The sequence below is a fragment of the Scleropages formosus genome, chromosome 17, assembly GCF_900964775.1.
Source record: "Scleropages formosus chromosome 17, fSclFor1.1, whole genome shotgun sequence".
Classification (NCBI taxonomy): domain Eukaryota; kingdom Metazoa; phylum Chordata; class Actinopteri; order Osteoglossiformes; family Osteoglossidae; genus Scleropages; species Scleropages formosus.
Genome location: NC_041822.1, coordinates 6,580,661 through 6,598,007, shown reverse-complemented (window position 1 = coordinate 6,598,007; position 17,347 = coordinate 6,580,661). Strand labels below are relative to the sequence as shown.

Sequence of the window (17,347 nt, the reverse complement as noted above, 5' to 3'; positions counted from 1 at the left end):
AAGGGACTACAGCCAGGGTTGAAATCTGAATCTGTGGGTCCAAAGGCAGTAGCACTAACTACTACACTACCAGCTGTCCCCTACACGTCAATGCTGTATTAGTACGTTGGGTTCGACAATTCTGTACACAACACTTAAATTAAACCCATGTCTGGTAATGTAGAACAATGCTTGTTCCAGCAAGGATAGTTAATGCAGTTCTATATATGGAACTTTGATGCATCCAAATATGGTTTCCAAAATTCACAAAATGACTGGGTTATTTAGCTAAGTATGAAAAAAAAGGGTCTTTCATACTTACTACCAAATAATCCAGTCAATTTGTGAACTTTGAAAACAGTACTTGGTTATGTTTGAGGTCCCCTCTGAGATTGGCCCGGTGTGTATTACTGATAGCCACGAGAGAAAGAGGTTAACCAAAAATGCAGTTAAAACAAGAAAAAAAACAGCTGCAACCTGAAAAATAAACACCCACCCACACACACACTGGAATTTGTCTCAGTAACATGTTCCATATATGATATGTATTGTACAGTGCTTCACCATCACACTCACACACCATCTAAAACCGCATGTCCCAAACGGGGGTTGCGGCTTGCCGGGGCCTAACTTGGCAACGCAGGGCGCAAGGCCGGGGGGGGTGACACACCTCGAACGGGACGCCAGTCCGTAGCAAGGCACACCAAGCAGGACTCGAACCCTAGACCCCCCCACAGAGCAGGCCCCGACCAAACCTGCTGTGCCACTGCACCCTCGTTTTACCAACATTCCCAACAAATATGAAATAATAGTAGAATATTTCAGTGTTTATATCTTAAAAAATGAAAGTCTTTTTTTGGAAATCGGCAGCAAAAATGTGTATTACATATAAATACATGCAGTACAAATTGGCAAATTCCTTACATCTGTTATGATTATTATAATAATCTGTTGTGTACACTTTTCGTGTTAGCTTACACTGAAATTTTATGACTAAAAACAGACATTCCTTTGGCAAAGTGAATGTAAAAAGCGTGGCAGTTTTGTATTCTAATCCAAGGGAAAGTACAGTACAGGGTAATGATGAATTGTATATCTAAATGTCTTAAATCTCAATTTAGGTAGATTAAGGCTAAATCCTCCACATCAAAAAGGCAACACTCCTTAATTTTCCATGATACCACAAGACCGGGGACTAGGACTTAAGCTAAGCCCCACAAATTCCTTTAACTCAGCTGTGGACTTTGATCCTACAAACAGGAGTCAACGCTTAAGGAAACATGAAGGGCCCTTCTTCTAATTTTTGCTGTTTATTTAATTCCACCATTTAAATTGCTTTTGGCAGATTAACTGTGACAGGTAACTGCAAGAGTGGGATGAGAGCCGACACTCTGCTTCGTCTTAAAGCCATGCATTTCTAAAGGTCTCAGAGTTCATACAAACTTTGCAACCATTATGTCAGTAATTTAGTTTAAAAAGTTGTCACAAATTGCAGCGGTCTTCTGAGAGAACTGTCTGACACCAGGGGAAAAAAAATAAAGTTTGTTCAGAGCGGTTTCTTCGCATGTGATGTACTTATGCTAATTACAAAGCTTTGCTTGTCGTTTTCATATTGAATTTTAAGGTCTCAAGGTTTAAAGAGGAAGTTGTTACTCTAACCTATTTACAAGAAATGTTAAGTTACAGCAAATACAGTGGTTTTATGAACACCAGGATGAAGTCAGACTTCTTCCATTGCCTACCGGATCACCAGATCTAAACATAAGCCAACCTTTATGGGAAGTTTTGCAGTGCAAAATGCAAAGCAGATTTCCTTTTGCTTCATTTCTCACCAATGATTCAGTGCATAGCACTCCCACCTCACAGAATCTGGGCTCTTGAAGCATACGTTTGAATCCATCTCAGTCTGTGTGGAAAATATGGTCTGCATGTTCTGCCAAGGCCTGCAATGGTTTCCTCTAGGTGCTCTGGTTTCTTCCCATAGTTCAAAGACATGCAGTTAAAGTGAATTTACCACTCTAAATTGCCCTTAATTGGTAAATGGGTGAGTAACTGTGTACATGGACTGACGTCCCATCCAGGGTGTACTCATCTCTCATTCCAGGATAGGCTGTGGACCACCACATCCCTGATGAAGATACAGAGTTATGGAAAGTCAGTGAACGAGTAAGTTCATCCCCTAAAGAACTACAATGTTTTCTTCTTGAATAAAGGTGAAATATCCCATTGCACACAGAACTTGAATGATAGGATTCAAAGAAGGAATAAAACTGTTCTGAAGGAAAAGGGTGACCATACTCCTTTTCAGGCTCATGACATTATTATTAGGTATGTCTGCTGTTTTGTCCATTCCCCTACATTGGCAATGATTTTCAAGAAGTGACAGATTCCCAAAGTTTAGTGACTATAAGATATTTGACTGGGTAATAGGTATAAGCATATTTATTTGCCACTGTTGAGCACAGTGTTCTAAAGTAATTAATGGTTACATTTAGTAAACAGTACACTGGAAATAAAACCCCTTAGCTGAGGTTATTAAAATATCATATAGATCGGAATGTTACGTCTCACGACTTTGAGTTGATCTGCTGCACGTGATCTGAGGTGTGGATGGGTAGTAGTTGTTACATGACCTAACCCTTGGCATGAAAGAAGCATTGGGATAAATGAGCTGTTTAATCTCAGTCAATAATCATCATAGACACTCCTGTGATAAAGATAATTATTGATAGACGCAGACAAAATGAGAGCCTGAAGACAAGATAAAAACAATTACTGGTAATGCTGCATATATTTCTGTTCTGCGTGAAAATTATTAGTTTCTACTTTATAACACCTAAATCCACTTTAGGCAGGTTAGCAGTAATTAATTGCTCCAACTGTGCAAACTGTTCCACAACATAAGCGCAAGATGGCATTTCCCCGTCCGTTGGGTGTTAAGCTGGACTAGATTTAGCCAGAGCGCCTAAACCTGCAGAAGACACTGGCTGGCACATGGCACCAAAAATAATTTCGTCTTTGCTCTGCTCGGATGCATTTTATTTTGTTGATTTGTCTTCTTCAATAGTGAGGAATAAATTGGGATTATGCAGAAGTACAGAAAGAGCCTCCGAGTTCCTTCTCTAACTTGACGCTGTTTTTATGCTCTCACGGAGTGTTCTGCATATCAATGAAACATGAGCAGACTGGGAGACACAGATTTGGGAGATAAAGTTGTTTTGTTGTGTCTCATGAATAATTGATATAAACTTTTTTGAATTTATTACCGAGATGAGCAAGATGACATATTTCCAGACAATTTAGTCTTTGACAAAGCATTGAAATAGGAGGAAAATGGAAGTATAGGTAAATAAAGTTAAAGCAGGTACAGTACCATCCATGAGAAAAAGGGAAATGATACACACGTGCCTTTCTCGTTTCACAGCAGTGCTGAGGTCTTTAACTCGAAAACGGTGTTATGCTCAGAATAAATAGGGGAGCTGCAGCAAGACGGGTGCCATACAAGCACTGTCTGTTTTGGGTGAGTTTCACAGGGTGAATCCGGGTAATTATGTACGAGCTCTGCACAGCACGACAGAATTGACATTTCAGTCTCGGGCGCCTTCAGTTCAGCCCTGCAGTGCTTTTCTTACATCAGCCAAAGAGGGTTTGTCTCCCAGGTGCCGAGTGTCACATCAGATTGAATCGTTAAAAACCGGATAACTCTGCTAACTACAAAAGTGGGGGTGGGGGAAGAGTCTCAGCGTTTTCTAAACTAAGTCGGGCATAGCAAATATGTTCAAACTTCAATGGGTTTAGTGGAGTGCAAGTGCTTCAGAAGGAAAATGTATTCCTCAGTGAGACTGTCAGGACTACACTGACTCTTGTGTGAAATGAAAGCGATAATACAACCCTACAATGTGATAAAAAGCACTAAAAGACTAACTATTGTTTTAATTTTCCGAACTCCAGGCAGAACTCATGATGGAAAACATAACGAAAAATATATGTTTTACTTTTGTACTTCGATGTCTTTCAGGATATATAACATTTTTTAAAAGCTTCTTGCTTATCTTTTTTTTTGAAAAAAGATTTTTAAAGCTTTTCACAAGTACAAACAACATTATCATATTAACAATGCGTGTGTGCGTGTTTTAAATCACTCCCCTCCTAAAGCCAAAACTGTGTGTAACCCTATTGCCGCATAAACGTTATGTAGCAATAAACTTGCACTTACACAAAAACAATACAACATAAAATAATAAACATGTTTATAAAAATATATTGTAATTACTTGTAAATATAAAGTAGGTACCATAAAAACAGCAGTATACACAGAATAAATTTACATATAAATGCCCCCCTGCAAATAAACCCTTGTATTTGTGTGGGTTTCCTCTCACAGTCCAGAGACATGTTTTTCACATTAATTGGTAACTCGAAATGGTTCATAATGTGTGTGTGTGTGTGTGCACACGTGCTACACTGGCCTGCTGTATAAATGGGTGAATGACTGGAGGAAGTTCACTGCAGTGTATCTATCAGTATTGGGGGGGCGCGGTGGGTTGGACCGGGTCCTGCTCTCCGATGGGTCTGGGGTTCGAGTCCCGCTTGGGGTGCCTTGCGACGGACTGGCGTCCCATCCTGGGTGTGTCCCCTCCCCCTCCGGCCTCACGCCCTGTGTTGCCGGGTAGGCTCCGGTTCCCCGCGACCCCCGTATGGGACAAGCAGTTCAGAAAATGTGTGTGTGTGAATGTAAAGCAATGCCCACACACTGTCTGAAACTCCTTCTCCCAAGCAGAGTCACAGCAAGCCTGAGCCGAACCCAGCAACATAGGGCACAAGGCTGGAGGAGGAGGGGACACCAGTCCATCACAAGGCACCCCAAGGAGGACTCGAACCCCAGACCCACCAGAGAGCAGGACCCAGCCAAATCCGCTGTGCACCGCACCCCCCAAAGCAATGCCTTCTAAAGTTTATTACCTGAAACCCCTCATTGAAACTGAATTCTCAGAGCTGGACAGGCTGTATCTCAGGGGATGACTTGTCTTTAAATATACACGTTCACCTCCATGTCTTTGTTTTGCCGCCGTTACGTGTAACACGGCTCACGCTGCTACGCTGTATGGCGTCTGAAAGCATAGCCGTGCTCAGCTCTGAACAGCTTCGTATTCACACAAAACACGACCGGTGAACTGTGTGGGTGGTAACAGCCATACGTAAGACAAACATTTACACTGCAAATTCATCAGCCAGTAAACTATCAATGACACATCAAAGCGTCATATTCACACACAGAAGTCCACTTTTGTCCCAGATGTCACTGGCAAGTTGTCCTGCGCATACTCACCAATAAAGTCAATGCTATACAATTTCAATTGAATTTAATGACTGAATTGAATAGATTTTTCTCTTGGTAGTTGCTGATGTCACCGGTCGCTTGCTGACGGACACTTTGAAGGCGTGCAGTACTGATGACCACCACGACCCTGCGCTGAACAAGCAGTTACTGTTCATGAAAGACTAGATGAGCAAATACTCCAGGTGGTAAAAAATATAAAGAATTTGTTCTAATGTGAGCACTGTCCTGCTACTGTCAAATAATAATAATAATAATGAGAGAACAGGGAACCACAGGATTCCAGTCATTTTACCTTGTAAACATACTGTATTTCCGCTCAGACCATTGCATTTCTGTTCAAAGTAAAGAACCATTAATTCTCCATTATCTCTAATGACTTACAAATATAAATATTTAATCTTTCCATAAATGAAAGCGTTAGCTCACGGGAATATGACCTTGTTGCATTTGGGAAAAAGGCCGTGCTGTGCCCCCCCCGGCACTTACGGCTATCTGCGCGCACAGAATGAATCTGAGAGCGCCGATGTCGCTCCTTTGAGCACAGATTTATATAGACTCTATCCCATGGCCATATCCAGCGTCACTAAAACAGAGATGTGAAAGGGCGATGACACAGTGATATTCTTTACTGAAAACATGCAAACAAAAAATGATGTGTCATAGCCAACAGAGTTCAATACACTTGTTTATAGGGATGTTACATGAATTCTGATCAGGTCTCTGTGGTACCACTTAGCTTTTACCTATGCATCTTCTAATTATTGAAATGGCCATGAGTTTCCAGTTGCGTTGCTCTTCTATTAGTCTACTAGTATGTATATATGAGTTTGATGAGAAACCTTCCTCTCCAGATACCTTCCACTCATCCTCTATTCTCCATCCTTTATCGTCCCTCATATTGCAAGCATTGGCTGTTCAGAAATTAGTGGTTACTGGAAATGAACAAACTAATGGATAAATTACTGAAAAGCTATTGAAAAAAGTTTGCAGATGTTCAATTTTACAGCCATAAATTAGTTGGTTGTTTGAATACGAATATGATGATCAAGTTTAGTTGAATCTATCTTTAACTATCCACTCATTCATTCATTCATCATGCTCTATTTAAAAAAGTACAAGATTAAATGTCCTTTGGGGGCCTACATATTATATCAAGAAAATCTCCAGAAGTGCATATCTAGATTAAATGGACAGGAACAAGTAATTTATAGTGACTCCTCCTGTTTCAGTTTCATTTACTTTGTCAAGAATCATGACATGTGTTTCAGAAGCAACCAAGGAACATGAGTTTTTCTGCAAGTGAAAGCCCTGGTCACTTGTTAAGATGGTAACGGCGTAGTGACATTGTTAGCAAAATTGCAATTGGCTTTCTCACCCAAGTGACACGTCTTCCTGTGACCTCCCTGGAAATACTCACATGTGAGGCAACATGGTGAAGAGCTAATTAGTGGATACATGGATTGTTGTGGTTCAGTGTTGATATGATACAAATGTTAAGTCAATAACGTTTGAAGCAATTGAATTGAATTGAATCGAATTCCTTATTGTCATTTTATTGCTGTGCAATACAACGAAATTATAGTGGAAGTCCCTGAGTTCTTTAGACAACAATATAAAACACAACACTCAAGCATAAAAACAGAAAATTAAACAGTTTAAACAGATAATGATGATTTAACCGTTCAGTCGAGGCTGACTTTCAGTCACTTTATGGATCATCATTCTCCATGCTTTACGAACTTTGACCGCTTCTTTCAATTCTTTCATGGGCATGTTCGTGTCGGCCTTGATTATGTCCAGCCAACGTGTTCTTTGACGTCCTCTTCTTCTCATCCCACTGACTATGCCAAGCATTAATGCTGTTTCCAAGGAATTCGCTCAAAAGATATGACCAAAGTATGCGAGCCGCTGCTTGGTGATTTTGCCCTCTAGAGACATCTTTGTTTTGACTCGCTCTAGGATCGTCTTGTTTGTGACCTTTGACGTCCATAGCATGCGTAGCATTCGCCTCCAACACCATAGTTCGAAAGCGTCGATTTTCCTTCTGTCCACCTTCTTGAGTGTCCAGCTTTCACATGCGTACGTGGTGATCAGGAAAACGATTGCGTTGAATATTCAAATCTTTGTTACGGTGCTAATATCTTCACTTTTCCAAATTTTTCCAATTCCTTGCATCGCGCTGCGACCAAGTGCAAAAACAGATAATACAGCATAATACAGCAAATAAATAGATAATAAACACAAAATAGCGAGTCCCACAGTTAAAGGCCTATATTTCCCTTGGATTCCTTAAGAGTTTTCTTAAAATTGATTAACGGAGTGGAATAAACGTCCTCATTTCCAGTTCTCTTCGTATTCTGGAACAATTTTTGCAGAAGGCACACTGTCCAAAAGTCAATTATCAGATCAAACCGCTTGAGCTGAATTTATTCATTAACAATTTGTATGTTTTTAAAAATTGGCATTCAGACTTAAAACAGTAATTAGATTCTGTGTTTAAAAGACTCTATCAAAGGAACACAAAGGGATAAAAATTTTGCATGCAGCACTTAATCACAGTGCTTGGTGTGTTTTTGAATTCGCCGTCGAACCATTAAATCTTTTTTCAGTCACAACTCGAGAACATTGTAATTTTCGTTCTGTGACAAGAAAATGCTTTTGCTATTCTTTTATTTATTTTTTTTTTTACACCAGTCACTGTACAAAAATCAAATACAACTTCAGCCGTTTGGTACATATATGTAGAAAGTGTAATAATATTGTATGTTGGTCTGTCTATTGAGCTCCACCTGCAGTGAGTGACAGTACAAGTGGAGCCAAAGGGATCTGGCTGGAGGAGGAGAGCAGGAGTCAGCAGGTAGCAACCCTCTGAGAAGCAGCTTTTTTTCAGCCCTTCTTTGATGGGCTACAGGTGCTGGCGGAAGGACTGCATGACAGGGCTCAGCCTGTGCACCCTACTGACTCCGAAATCACAAGTTTTATCTCCTGCTGGTTCCAGAAGAAGCCCTTCTGTGGTGCGGCTGAGCTTGCAGGAATCACGGATATGGCCCAATAGCTGCTTTTTCAAATATATGAAAGGCAGCGTAGAGCACCGGAGAACCGCTACAGTAAGTCAGATCATTTGAGTTGTACAGGAGAGCAGATGAAATGTGAACACCAGGAACGTTAAACAAAGGCTTTTCATCCGTTTTTCCAGCATCATATATATCAGACATTATATATGCCTAAGCAGTCGTGTAATAGAAACCAGAAATTTTAGTTACCACATAAATAACTATGTTTTCTTATTTAACGAAGTAAAGGTCAGGTAGGTTATAGGACCTGTAGAAAATCTGAGTACACCTGTGGAAACTAGATGAACAAGTCTGAGCAAGAAACCAGTTGATATGACTTCTCAGCTCTTCTGCTGCAATTCCCAATTGCCCAGATACACTCAAGCTTTTGACTGGAATTAGATAATTATGCATCTATATAACTTAAGTAAAAATGTAAAAGAAGATCTTGGCAGTTAATTGTAGCTGGTTAGTAATAAGTCACATATAAATCTGTTCATGCATTGTGTGTTTCAGACATCCACATATATATGCAGTACTGTGCAAAAGTTCTAGGCACTTCGGGGAAAAAAGCTGTAAAGTGAGAATGCTTCTAAAAACAATGCTCTTAATAAACTTTCTACAAAGCTTAGTAACAAGCCATCATCAACAACTGCTTAGCAAGGCGGATTTGGCTGCGTCCTGCTTTCCAGTGGGTCTGGGGTTCAAGCGCTTTGCGATGGACTCCCATCCCGTCCTGGGTGTGTCCCCTCCCCCTCCAGCCTTGTGCCCTGTGTTACCGGGTTAAGCTCCGGTTTGCTGCCACCCCACTTGGGATAAGTGGTTTCAGACAGTGTGTGTGTGTGTGTGTGTGTGTGTGTGTGTTTTCTTTCTTAAACGACATACAAAACCCTTACTGTAATACTGTAACCTTTTGCAAAAGGAATGCTTGAAAATCTAAAATATGCTCTTTCCCATTGACACAAATGCAGAAGACATTGAAAAACTGCCTAAAAGAAATATTTTTGTGAAACACCTATAAGACTTTTTCACAGTGCTGTATATATATTATATATACAGTATATACTTTCTGTATTTTTAATACCACTGAGTGCCTTTTCTGCACTCATCATTTTCACGGGCGTATATCCTGTAGCCATTTCTTTAAACCATACATAGCTTGTTGCAAATTAACACGTACGCCAGCATATTACATGAAGGTAATTTGGTGTTTTCCGATTAACAAACGTGGTCCCAAGAAGATGGCATCACGAAGGGTCAGTCCCTCCTCTGCAGTACACATGTAATACAGTAGCTTTGTGTTCCTTGCTTCCTATGTTCTGTTGGTAAGGTGCCATGGATCTGCTGCATACTTTAAGGATTCAGTCCCTTCTTTGGCAAAATCCACTGTTTTCCATGGAAAAGAGCTCCATGCCGAGGAAGATCTCGCCCGCATTGCCATGGAGAGACAAACCAGAGTTAAAGCAGAGATGATGCTGGTAAGGCTGACAATCCTCCGTTTGAAAGCAAGCGCAAACTTGAGGAATTACTGCCATGCAGCAACAAAGAGAGGTGCCGCACATGAACACGAGCTGCATGGCAGACGGAATAAAACACAAAATGACAGATGAATGAAAATCAGCTCATTGTCAGGAATCAGAAAAGCTTCACGTTGGATCGCTGTTAAGATTCAAGATTCAAGAGTTTATTGTCATGTGTACAGTAAACAGTTTGTTACACCATACAATGAAATTCTTACACTGTGAATCCTCTCAGCAGCTTATGACATAAATTGTAAGAACATAAGGAAAGAAAAACACACGGCGTAAATTACAAATTTACAAAAATTACTATTAGTGCGAAAATCCAAGAAACAAAGTTATATACATATATAAAGTGTGCAGTGCGCAATGTAAACATGGAAGTCGTACATGTGCAAAGTCCTGCAGAGGTAGATTGGGTCTATTTGCCGTTGGGCGGCGGGGGTGTATTTGCGTACGCAAGGTATGCGGAGGTAGTCTGTGGTCTCTGATAATATTGGCGTTGTGGATGTGTATGTGTGTAGGAGGGATGGGGGATAGTTGACACCTCTCAGGCTCAGAGGGTGAACTGTGTCTGCCGTGATGGGTGGAGAGGCAGCGGATGGGTGTTCTTCACAAGCCTGATGGCTTATGGGTAAAAACTGTTTTTTCAACATTGAGTTTCTGGCTTTAACACTCCTGTAGCATCAGCCTGATGGTAAGGGTGTGAAAAGGCTGTGCTGGGGGTGACTATTGTCCTTGATGATGTTAATGGCTCTCCTGATGGTTCTGGCCTGGTATAGGCTCTCCAGTGATGGTAAGGACGTTCCAGAGATGGTTTGGGCAGCTCTCACCACTCGCTGTAGCGCCTTACAATCCTGTACTGTGCAGCTTCCAAACTACACTGTGATAAAGCTGGTGAGGACGCTGTCGATTGCACACCTACAGAAGCTTCTGAGGACTCGGCTTAGCATGCCAAATTTCCATAGCCTTCTCAAGTAGTACAATGCTGACGTGATCTCTTCACCAGATGTGTAGTGTTGGGAGACCAGGTGAGATCTTCAGTGGACCCAATCGAGAGCTTTTGAACTTGCCTCGTTCTGAGAGAGGCAGGCTGCAGCACGTTGAAACGTTTTTTGGTTCGTCATCTCAAATGAAGGAAGCCTGGGGGGGGAGGAGTGCCTGTGTCTATAAATACTGCACCATGATCATGTTTTAAATGGAGCGATGACAACCAGCCATTGGAGGAGTGCCATCTCACAACCGTGTTTGCAAGGGGCACGGATGAAGACACATTTTATTGCTATTGGTTTAAGTATGAGGGGAAAATACCATACCCCTTCATGTAAAAACAAGTCCTTTATTAATTGTCGGTTATAACACATGAAGAAAGCAATGGCATGGTGACAATGCTGTGAGCAATGGAAAGGACAATGGATGTAGCTGACAAGGCAGCACAATCCCAATGGAGGTAATGCAGTGTACTTTTAATGGTACAAACTAGCTGGGCAGCTGGTAGACTACTGGTTACCAGTGTTTCCTTCACACCCAAAGGTTGCAGGCTTGAATCCCACCTCTGTACTACCCTTAAGCAAGGTACTTGCCCTAAATTGGTCCAGTAAAATTACCACGCAGTATAAATGGGCAAATAATTGTAAGTAGCTCAACACAGAAAGGTGCTTAAAAGTGTGAGATAAAAATAAAGAAATGACTATACAGTATGCATATTGCTGGTACAACAGTTCACTTTATTATTTGCTCTACAACAGTTGTGGCTTTTACATCTATTGCCTTTTCAGATACGATGCATGTCTTATTTGTTGTTTAAACTTTAATAATTCATAGTAGCACAATATCTCTGCAAGGACACATCAATAAAAATTCACAAATACTCTGTATAAATCCTCTATTTTGCTGTGCTGGGATTATGATCATGAAATGTGGGGGGTGTCATACAGAAGAACAAGAACAGGACTTGAGCACACTGGTTACACACCTTATTAGACAAGAGTGAGAAAAATGCTGTCACACAACATAAGCAATTATTGCAGCATTGCTGACAGGGTTGGCGGTTCAAGCACTTTTCCTTAGGATGAGCTTTTGGAAGGGAGCTGGATCAAGCAAAGGAAAGCAGCTTGTGGTTAATACATTATACTGGAACACATTCAGGCTTGTGAATCCTTTCTTTCATCATCTGTGATGATGATTTATCTCAAAGTCTTGTTGCAAATTTTACTGGTATAAATCATACAAAGAGCAAAAATGTCTGTGGCTTCAAGATTAAAATTAATTCAAAACAAAATTACAGCATCACTTGACTTTAGACTTTGCCCATCTGTATTTAAATATATATACAGATAGAACACATTAACCAGTCACTTATACTATACCTTAAAAATAACTCCCTAAGTACAACTGAAATTGTTACTATTGCAGAACTTGTACTTTTCTATAGTTGTCATTTATTCAGTTTGTGCATCACTAAGGAATGGTTCTGCTTCTTTTGCAACACAACACACACACACTTTCAGAACCACTTGTCCCATATGGGGTTGCAGGGAACCAGAGCCAACCCAGTAACACAGGGCATAAGGCCAGAGAGGGAGGGGACACACCCAGGACAGGACGCCAGTACATCGCAAAGCACCCCAAGCAGGACTCGAACCCCAGACCCACCAGAGAGCAGGACTGTGGTCCAACCCACTGCGCCACCGCGCCACTGCACCCCCTGCAACACAACACACTACTGAAATCTGTGGTGATATTTTAAGGGATTTTCAACATTTTTACTTGGTATTTTAACTCATGAGTTAAGTCTTCATTCATGTGGTATGAAAGACTGGAAGCCTGAAAAAAAGATTTCTAATCAAACTGATTAATAAACTTCTTAGTTTGTCATCAGTAATTATTATTATTATTATTATTATTGGATGTAAACAGTAAAATTACAACTTTTACAGGAGACTGGCGTTATCGCAGTATGGTTTCAATAAATGACAACATACTTTAAGTACTTTACACGTATATTTAACACAAGATGGTTCCATTGTCCGTTCAAGAGCCCTAATATTCATCGTGTTAACAGCCAGACTAGTCGAACAGTTCCGTTTAATTCCAGTTCTCTTGCTGGCAAAGGAGTAGTTATCCAAGAATAAAAAGGGCATGCTGGGGGTTTTAGCTGGAAAATTCTTTGATGTCATCAAAATAATAGCGTGTCCAGCTGGGCAGAGAATTTAAGAAGAAAAGGCCCCACGAGTTCCCTAGCACACTGCCATTCACAGCACAGAATTGCTCTGATTTCCAGCACACCGCTCTTCGCTGTTCACCTCCTGTCCAATGGCTCCTAGTTGCTCCCACATTTTCTGTAAACAGACCCCCTGAGGCCACCAAAACGGTGAAGGTTTTGCTTGTATGAAGCGCACAGTGACCCTTACCCTCTTTCCTCGTGATGTCTGCAGCCATGTAAATGTCTGCTTTTCGCTGCCTTGCCCATCCCCGTGCTCTCATGAGCACTCGCCTCTTTAGGAGGCCTGTAGTCATCAACACGTGTCACTCGAGCGCTTCCTACCACTGTGCTCCATGTACATCTCTCGCGGTTGCCTTATCCAGCAGAGACTCTTGTTCACAGTGTTGGATGGCTGTGCGCCGACTCCGTTTGCGAGGTGTGCCTGCGTTCAGCCCTGCGACTTCCCTAAATTCGCTCTCCTTCAACGCAATTCCGTGAAGGCTGCCAGCTGCAGAGATCGCCGCCCTTCGCATTCCTCACTGGGCAACTCTGATTCACTTCTGCATGGACCGTGCTCAGGTACACAGTGGCTCGAGAGCTCACCTGGGACTCGCACGGCCATCTGTCGGCGATATCGATTTCGCAATTTTACGTCTCTCCAGTGGCCAGCATGCGAGAGCTCTAGTCTGCACTCCGACTACTAATGTTATTCTAAATAAGTGACTCCAGCAAACTTCTGCACTGTTTGTCAAGCAGCTTGTGCTCTTGAGCATAAATGTTACGCAAAACTTACACTTTGGCCTTTGCTGCTCTCAGGTTCACAGTAGCTGTGTGTCATCTTTGCTCACACTGCTGTACCGCGGTGCCAACTGAATGCAAAGCACTGCATGTGCACTTATATACACACACACACACACACACACACACACACACACACACACACACACACACACACACACACACACACACACACACACACTACAGGTAAGAGTAAAGGTCACCTGTAGCTGGGTGTTCATCTACAGGCTTCACTCCCCCCCATAACAGCAGTTACTGTGTAACAAGGTTACATTTTCATTCTGTGACGTTTCCATCCAATATCGCTGCATACTGTCACATCCCACAAACACAAATCCAAAGCACACAATCGCTTTAGATATAACAAGGAATCCTGTTCAGTCATGAGAGGATAATGCTGCTGCTGCAGCACATTTAAATTCTCTTTGGGAGTAAAAGGCAGGTAGCGCTATGGTGAGCTGTACTGTCACTCAAGCACCGTTGTCCCAAAATATTTGTCTTTTTCTCATCTTTGTAGGACTCCAAAGGTTGTCGTGTGTTTACTAGGAATAATTAAGAAGAGTCTCAAATGAGTTATTGTAGGACAGGGACAGCTGAAAAGATTCGGGGTTGCAGGTGCCCTTCATTTCCACGTGGTGATTTCTGCTGTGCCCGAACATGCCGTCTTGGCTTTAACCATGTTCTGCTGAGCCACCTTCAGCTCACTGGCATCCAGGTGATGGATGACCATGAGATACCTGTAGTTGCATACTCTCCAGTTTATATTATGCTTCATGAAACGGGCGCTTGATCTCACCGGAATCCCAGCCTCCTTTGCTAAGATACCCATGTAGGCATCTTCCACCGGGATGGGGCGCACATGTTCTGCTACTTTTAGGATCTTCAGCACAGCATCAAGCGAAAGCACATAACCAATACCACTGGCATAAGGCGGGTACCGCTCTTCCTCAAAATCCTCCCATGAGACATACCACTTGCTGAAAGGATCTCGGATAACCCGCCTCTTTGCTTGAGGAAACAGAGATCCTGCGTAGAGACCAGACTTAATGTTGTTGAACTTCACCAGAAAGCGTGGCAAGTGGCAGGTGTTGACGAAGCAGTCATCATCCGTCTTCAGAACGAACTGAGGCTCACAGTTTTCCGCAACCCACTTCATCCCATGCATGACCTTTAGAGTCAGGTTCCGGTAACAGTCGACATAGTTTCCCACAAGAATGTCTCCAAAGGTTTGCTGTTCTTTCAGGATCTCTGGAGAGGTACCTGCTCCAGCGTGGTGACCGATTAGAAAGAGCACCTGCCAGGAATTAAAGTCTTTGCCCTGTTTCTTTGCCCATGTATTCCTGATTGAATTCCTTTGCTCTAAATGCCAGGGTGCAGATGTTACGAGTATCATCAAGACTTGACCCTTTTGGCACAGTTTAGGATCCTGCTTTGAATTAAGAAGCAAGTCAAATGGTATTCCTTTTCCTCTATGCATTAAACTTAGTCTCTCTAAATCACTGTTCAGTTGTTTTACTACAATGGATTCTTTGTACCATGGAAACAGTTGTAGAATGAGCAGGGAAGATGTTAGAGCACTTAAGCAGACGAGTCCAGTGCTGCAGCGTGACAAGTTTATCGAAATCATGCTAGGGAAGCATTCAAAGGCGTTCCAACAACGATCCAAACAGGGATGTCATTGGGGATCCAGTACTTTATGGTGCAGTTTATCCTTGCTTTCCACTTCTTATTTATTGGATTTTTTTTAAATTTTATTTGTACTTCTGCACACATTTCATTTATACTATTCTGTAAAATCTATTTACAAGTGTAAAAATGGGACCTATGCTTTGTCAACAGAATCTTGAAGAAATGAGCTCTGAAAAAAAGATGACAATACTTAATTTGGAGGAATCCGTAACAGTTAAATAACAATAGTAAAGATAATCGAGTAGGAGAAGATATACGTTATTAACGATGTTTAGACGGACACAAGTCGAACTTGCATTTTTAGGTATCGAAAAGACAAGATGGAGAAAAATAATGATACTTTCATTTCATTTTGTACGCATGCAGTCAGCGTGCAGAACCACAATCTGAAATTCATATAACCTAGATGCATTTAAAAAGCGCTGAATAATATATTCATCATAATAGATGATAGCCATGCAAGTATTAATCATTTCCTTTGTTACATTTTTTTATAGGCTAAGGTAGATGTAGACAGGGTTGCAAAGAGAGACGAGTATAAAGAGAGGAGAGAAAGGAGGTCACTGCTCACCTCTCACACTCAGCAAGGGCATAACCTGTGATCCAATGAAACAAAACTCATTGCAAACACAAATTAGGTTTTCAAGGAGCAAATTAGCTGTTTCTTTGATGCTATTCTCCTGGAGCCCTCGCTCCTCTTCGGTGGCTTCCCTGCAGATATTAATCCAAAGGCCAATAAGTGTGACTGGTTTTCAAAGTGCAGTAATGGGGTACGATACCTGCGCTACCATTACAAAAGGAACAGGACTTGAAAGGTTAAAGCAATGGCTCATAGTGGGGTTTCATCAGTTACTGTACAGAAGGGTTACGTGGCATTCACCCTTAATACACTGATCCTTCGAAGACGCTTTTGCACACAGAGCAAAACTTGTTGTGAATAATATATTGTTCTGAAAAACAATCCATACCAGCTCATTCTCGAAGCAGTTTTTACATACTGAATTACGTTCTTCCCTAATATCATGTGTCTTAGGAATAACAGGGACAAAGAGCCACGTGTAATGTACTCAATCAAACTGCAAATAACACATATAGCAGCACATCTACAGCTTCTTTTTTTGAGTATGGGTCTGTAAGTAGTACTTCTAGCAGTGTAAGTTACCTTGGTGAATAAGGTGTGCGGACAGGGGTGGAACGGTGACACAGCGAGTAGTGCTGCTGCCTCACAGCACCTGGGTGGTGCGAGAGAACGTGGGTTCAATCACTGCTCAGTATGTGTGGAATTTGCATGTTCTCCCTGTGTCTGTGCAGCTTTCCTCTGGGTGCTCCAATTTCCTCCCACAGTCCAAAGGCATGCTGTATAGGTTCCCCCATAATGTGTGAGTGACAAAGAGACTGTGTTCCACTGATGAATAGATGAGTGACCCAGTGTAAGTACTGTATCTAGCAGTGTTAGTCACCTTGGTGAATAAAGTGTGTGGGCTAGTAACACTACATAGTATCCATTGTAACTTGCTTTGGAGGAAAAGTGTCTGCTAAGTGAATAAATGAGTAGAGGCTGCTACAGATGATCAAGAGCAAACGGTGTTTTAATTCTCTCTATCAGTGATGGAGCCCACAGCACTACGCGTTTTATTTAATAGCGCGGCCCCCTCACTGCACCAGGGAGAAAATGTGGGTTTGATTTCCCGCTCAGAACTGTACAGAGTTTGCATGTTCTCCCTGTGTCTGCGTGGGTTTCCTCCAGGTGCTCTGGTTTCCT

The 17,347-nt window shown here is 41.8% G+C and overlaps 1 protein-coding gene across 1 annotated transcript; it reads right to left on the bottom strand.

The window, feature by feature from the left end:
- Positions 1 to 14,145: 14,145 nt before the first annotated feature.
- LOC108938528 (beta-1,3-galactosyltransferase 5-like) lies at positions 14,146 to 15,423 on the bottom strand. Its single transcript, XM_018759115.2, has one exon. It carries the CDS (start codon positions 15,371 to 15,373, stop codon positions 14,519 to 14,521), a length of 855 nt encoding a protein of 284 aa, XP_018614631.2. The 5' UTR covers positions 15,374 to 15,423; the 3' UTR covers positions 14,146 to 14,518.
- Positions 15,424 to 17,347: the final 1,924 nt, after the last annotated feature.

Bases quoted from the DNA above. Each gene is read 5' to 3' on its own strand.
- LOC108938528 (XM_018759115.2), bottom strand. From the start codon at position 15,373: ATGCATAGAGGAAAAGGAATACCATTTGACTTGCTTCTTAATTCAAAG.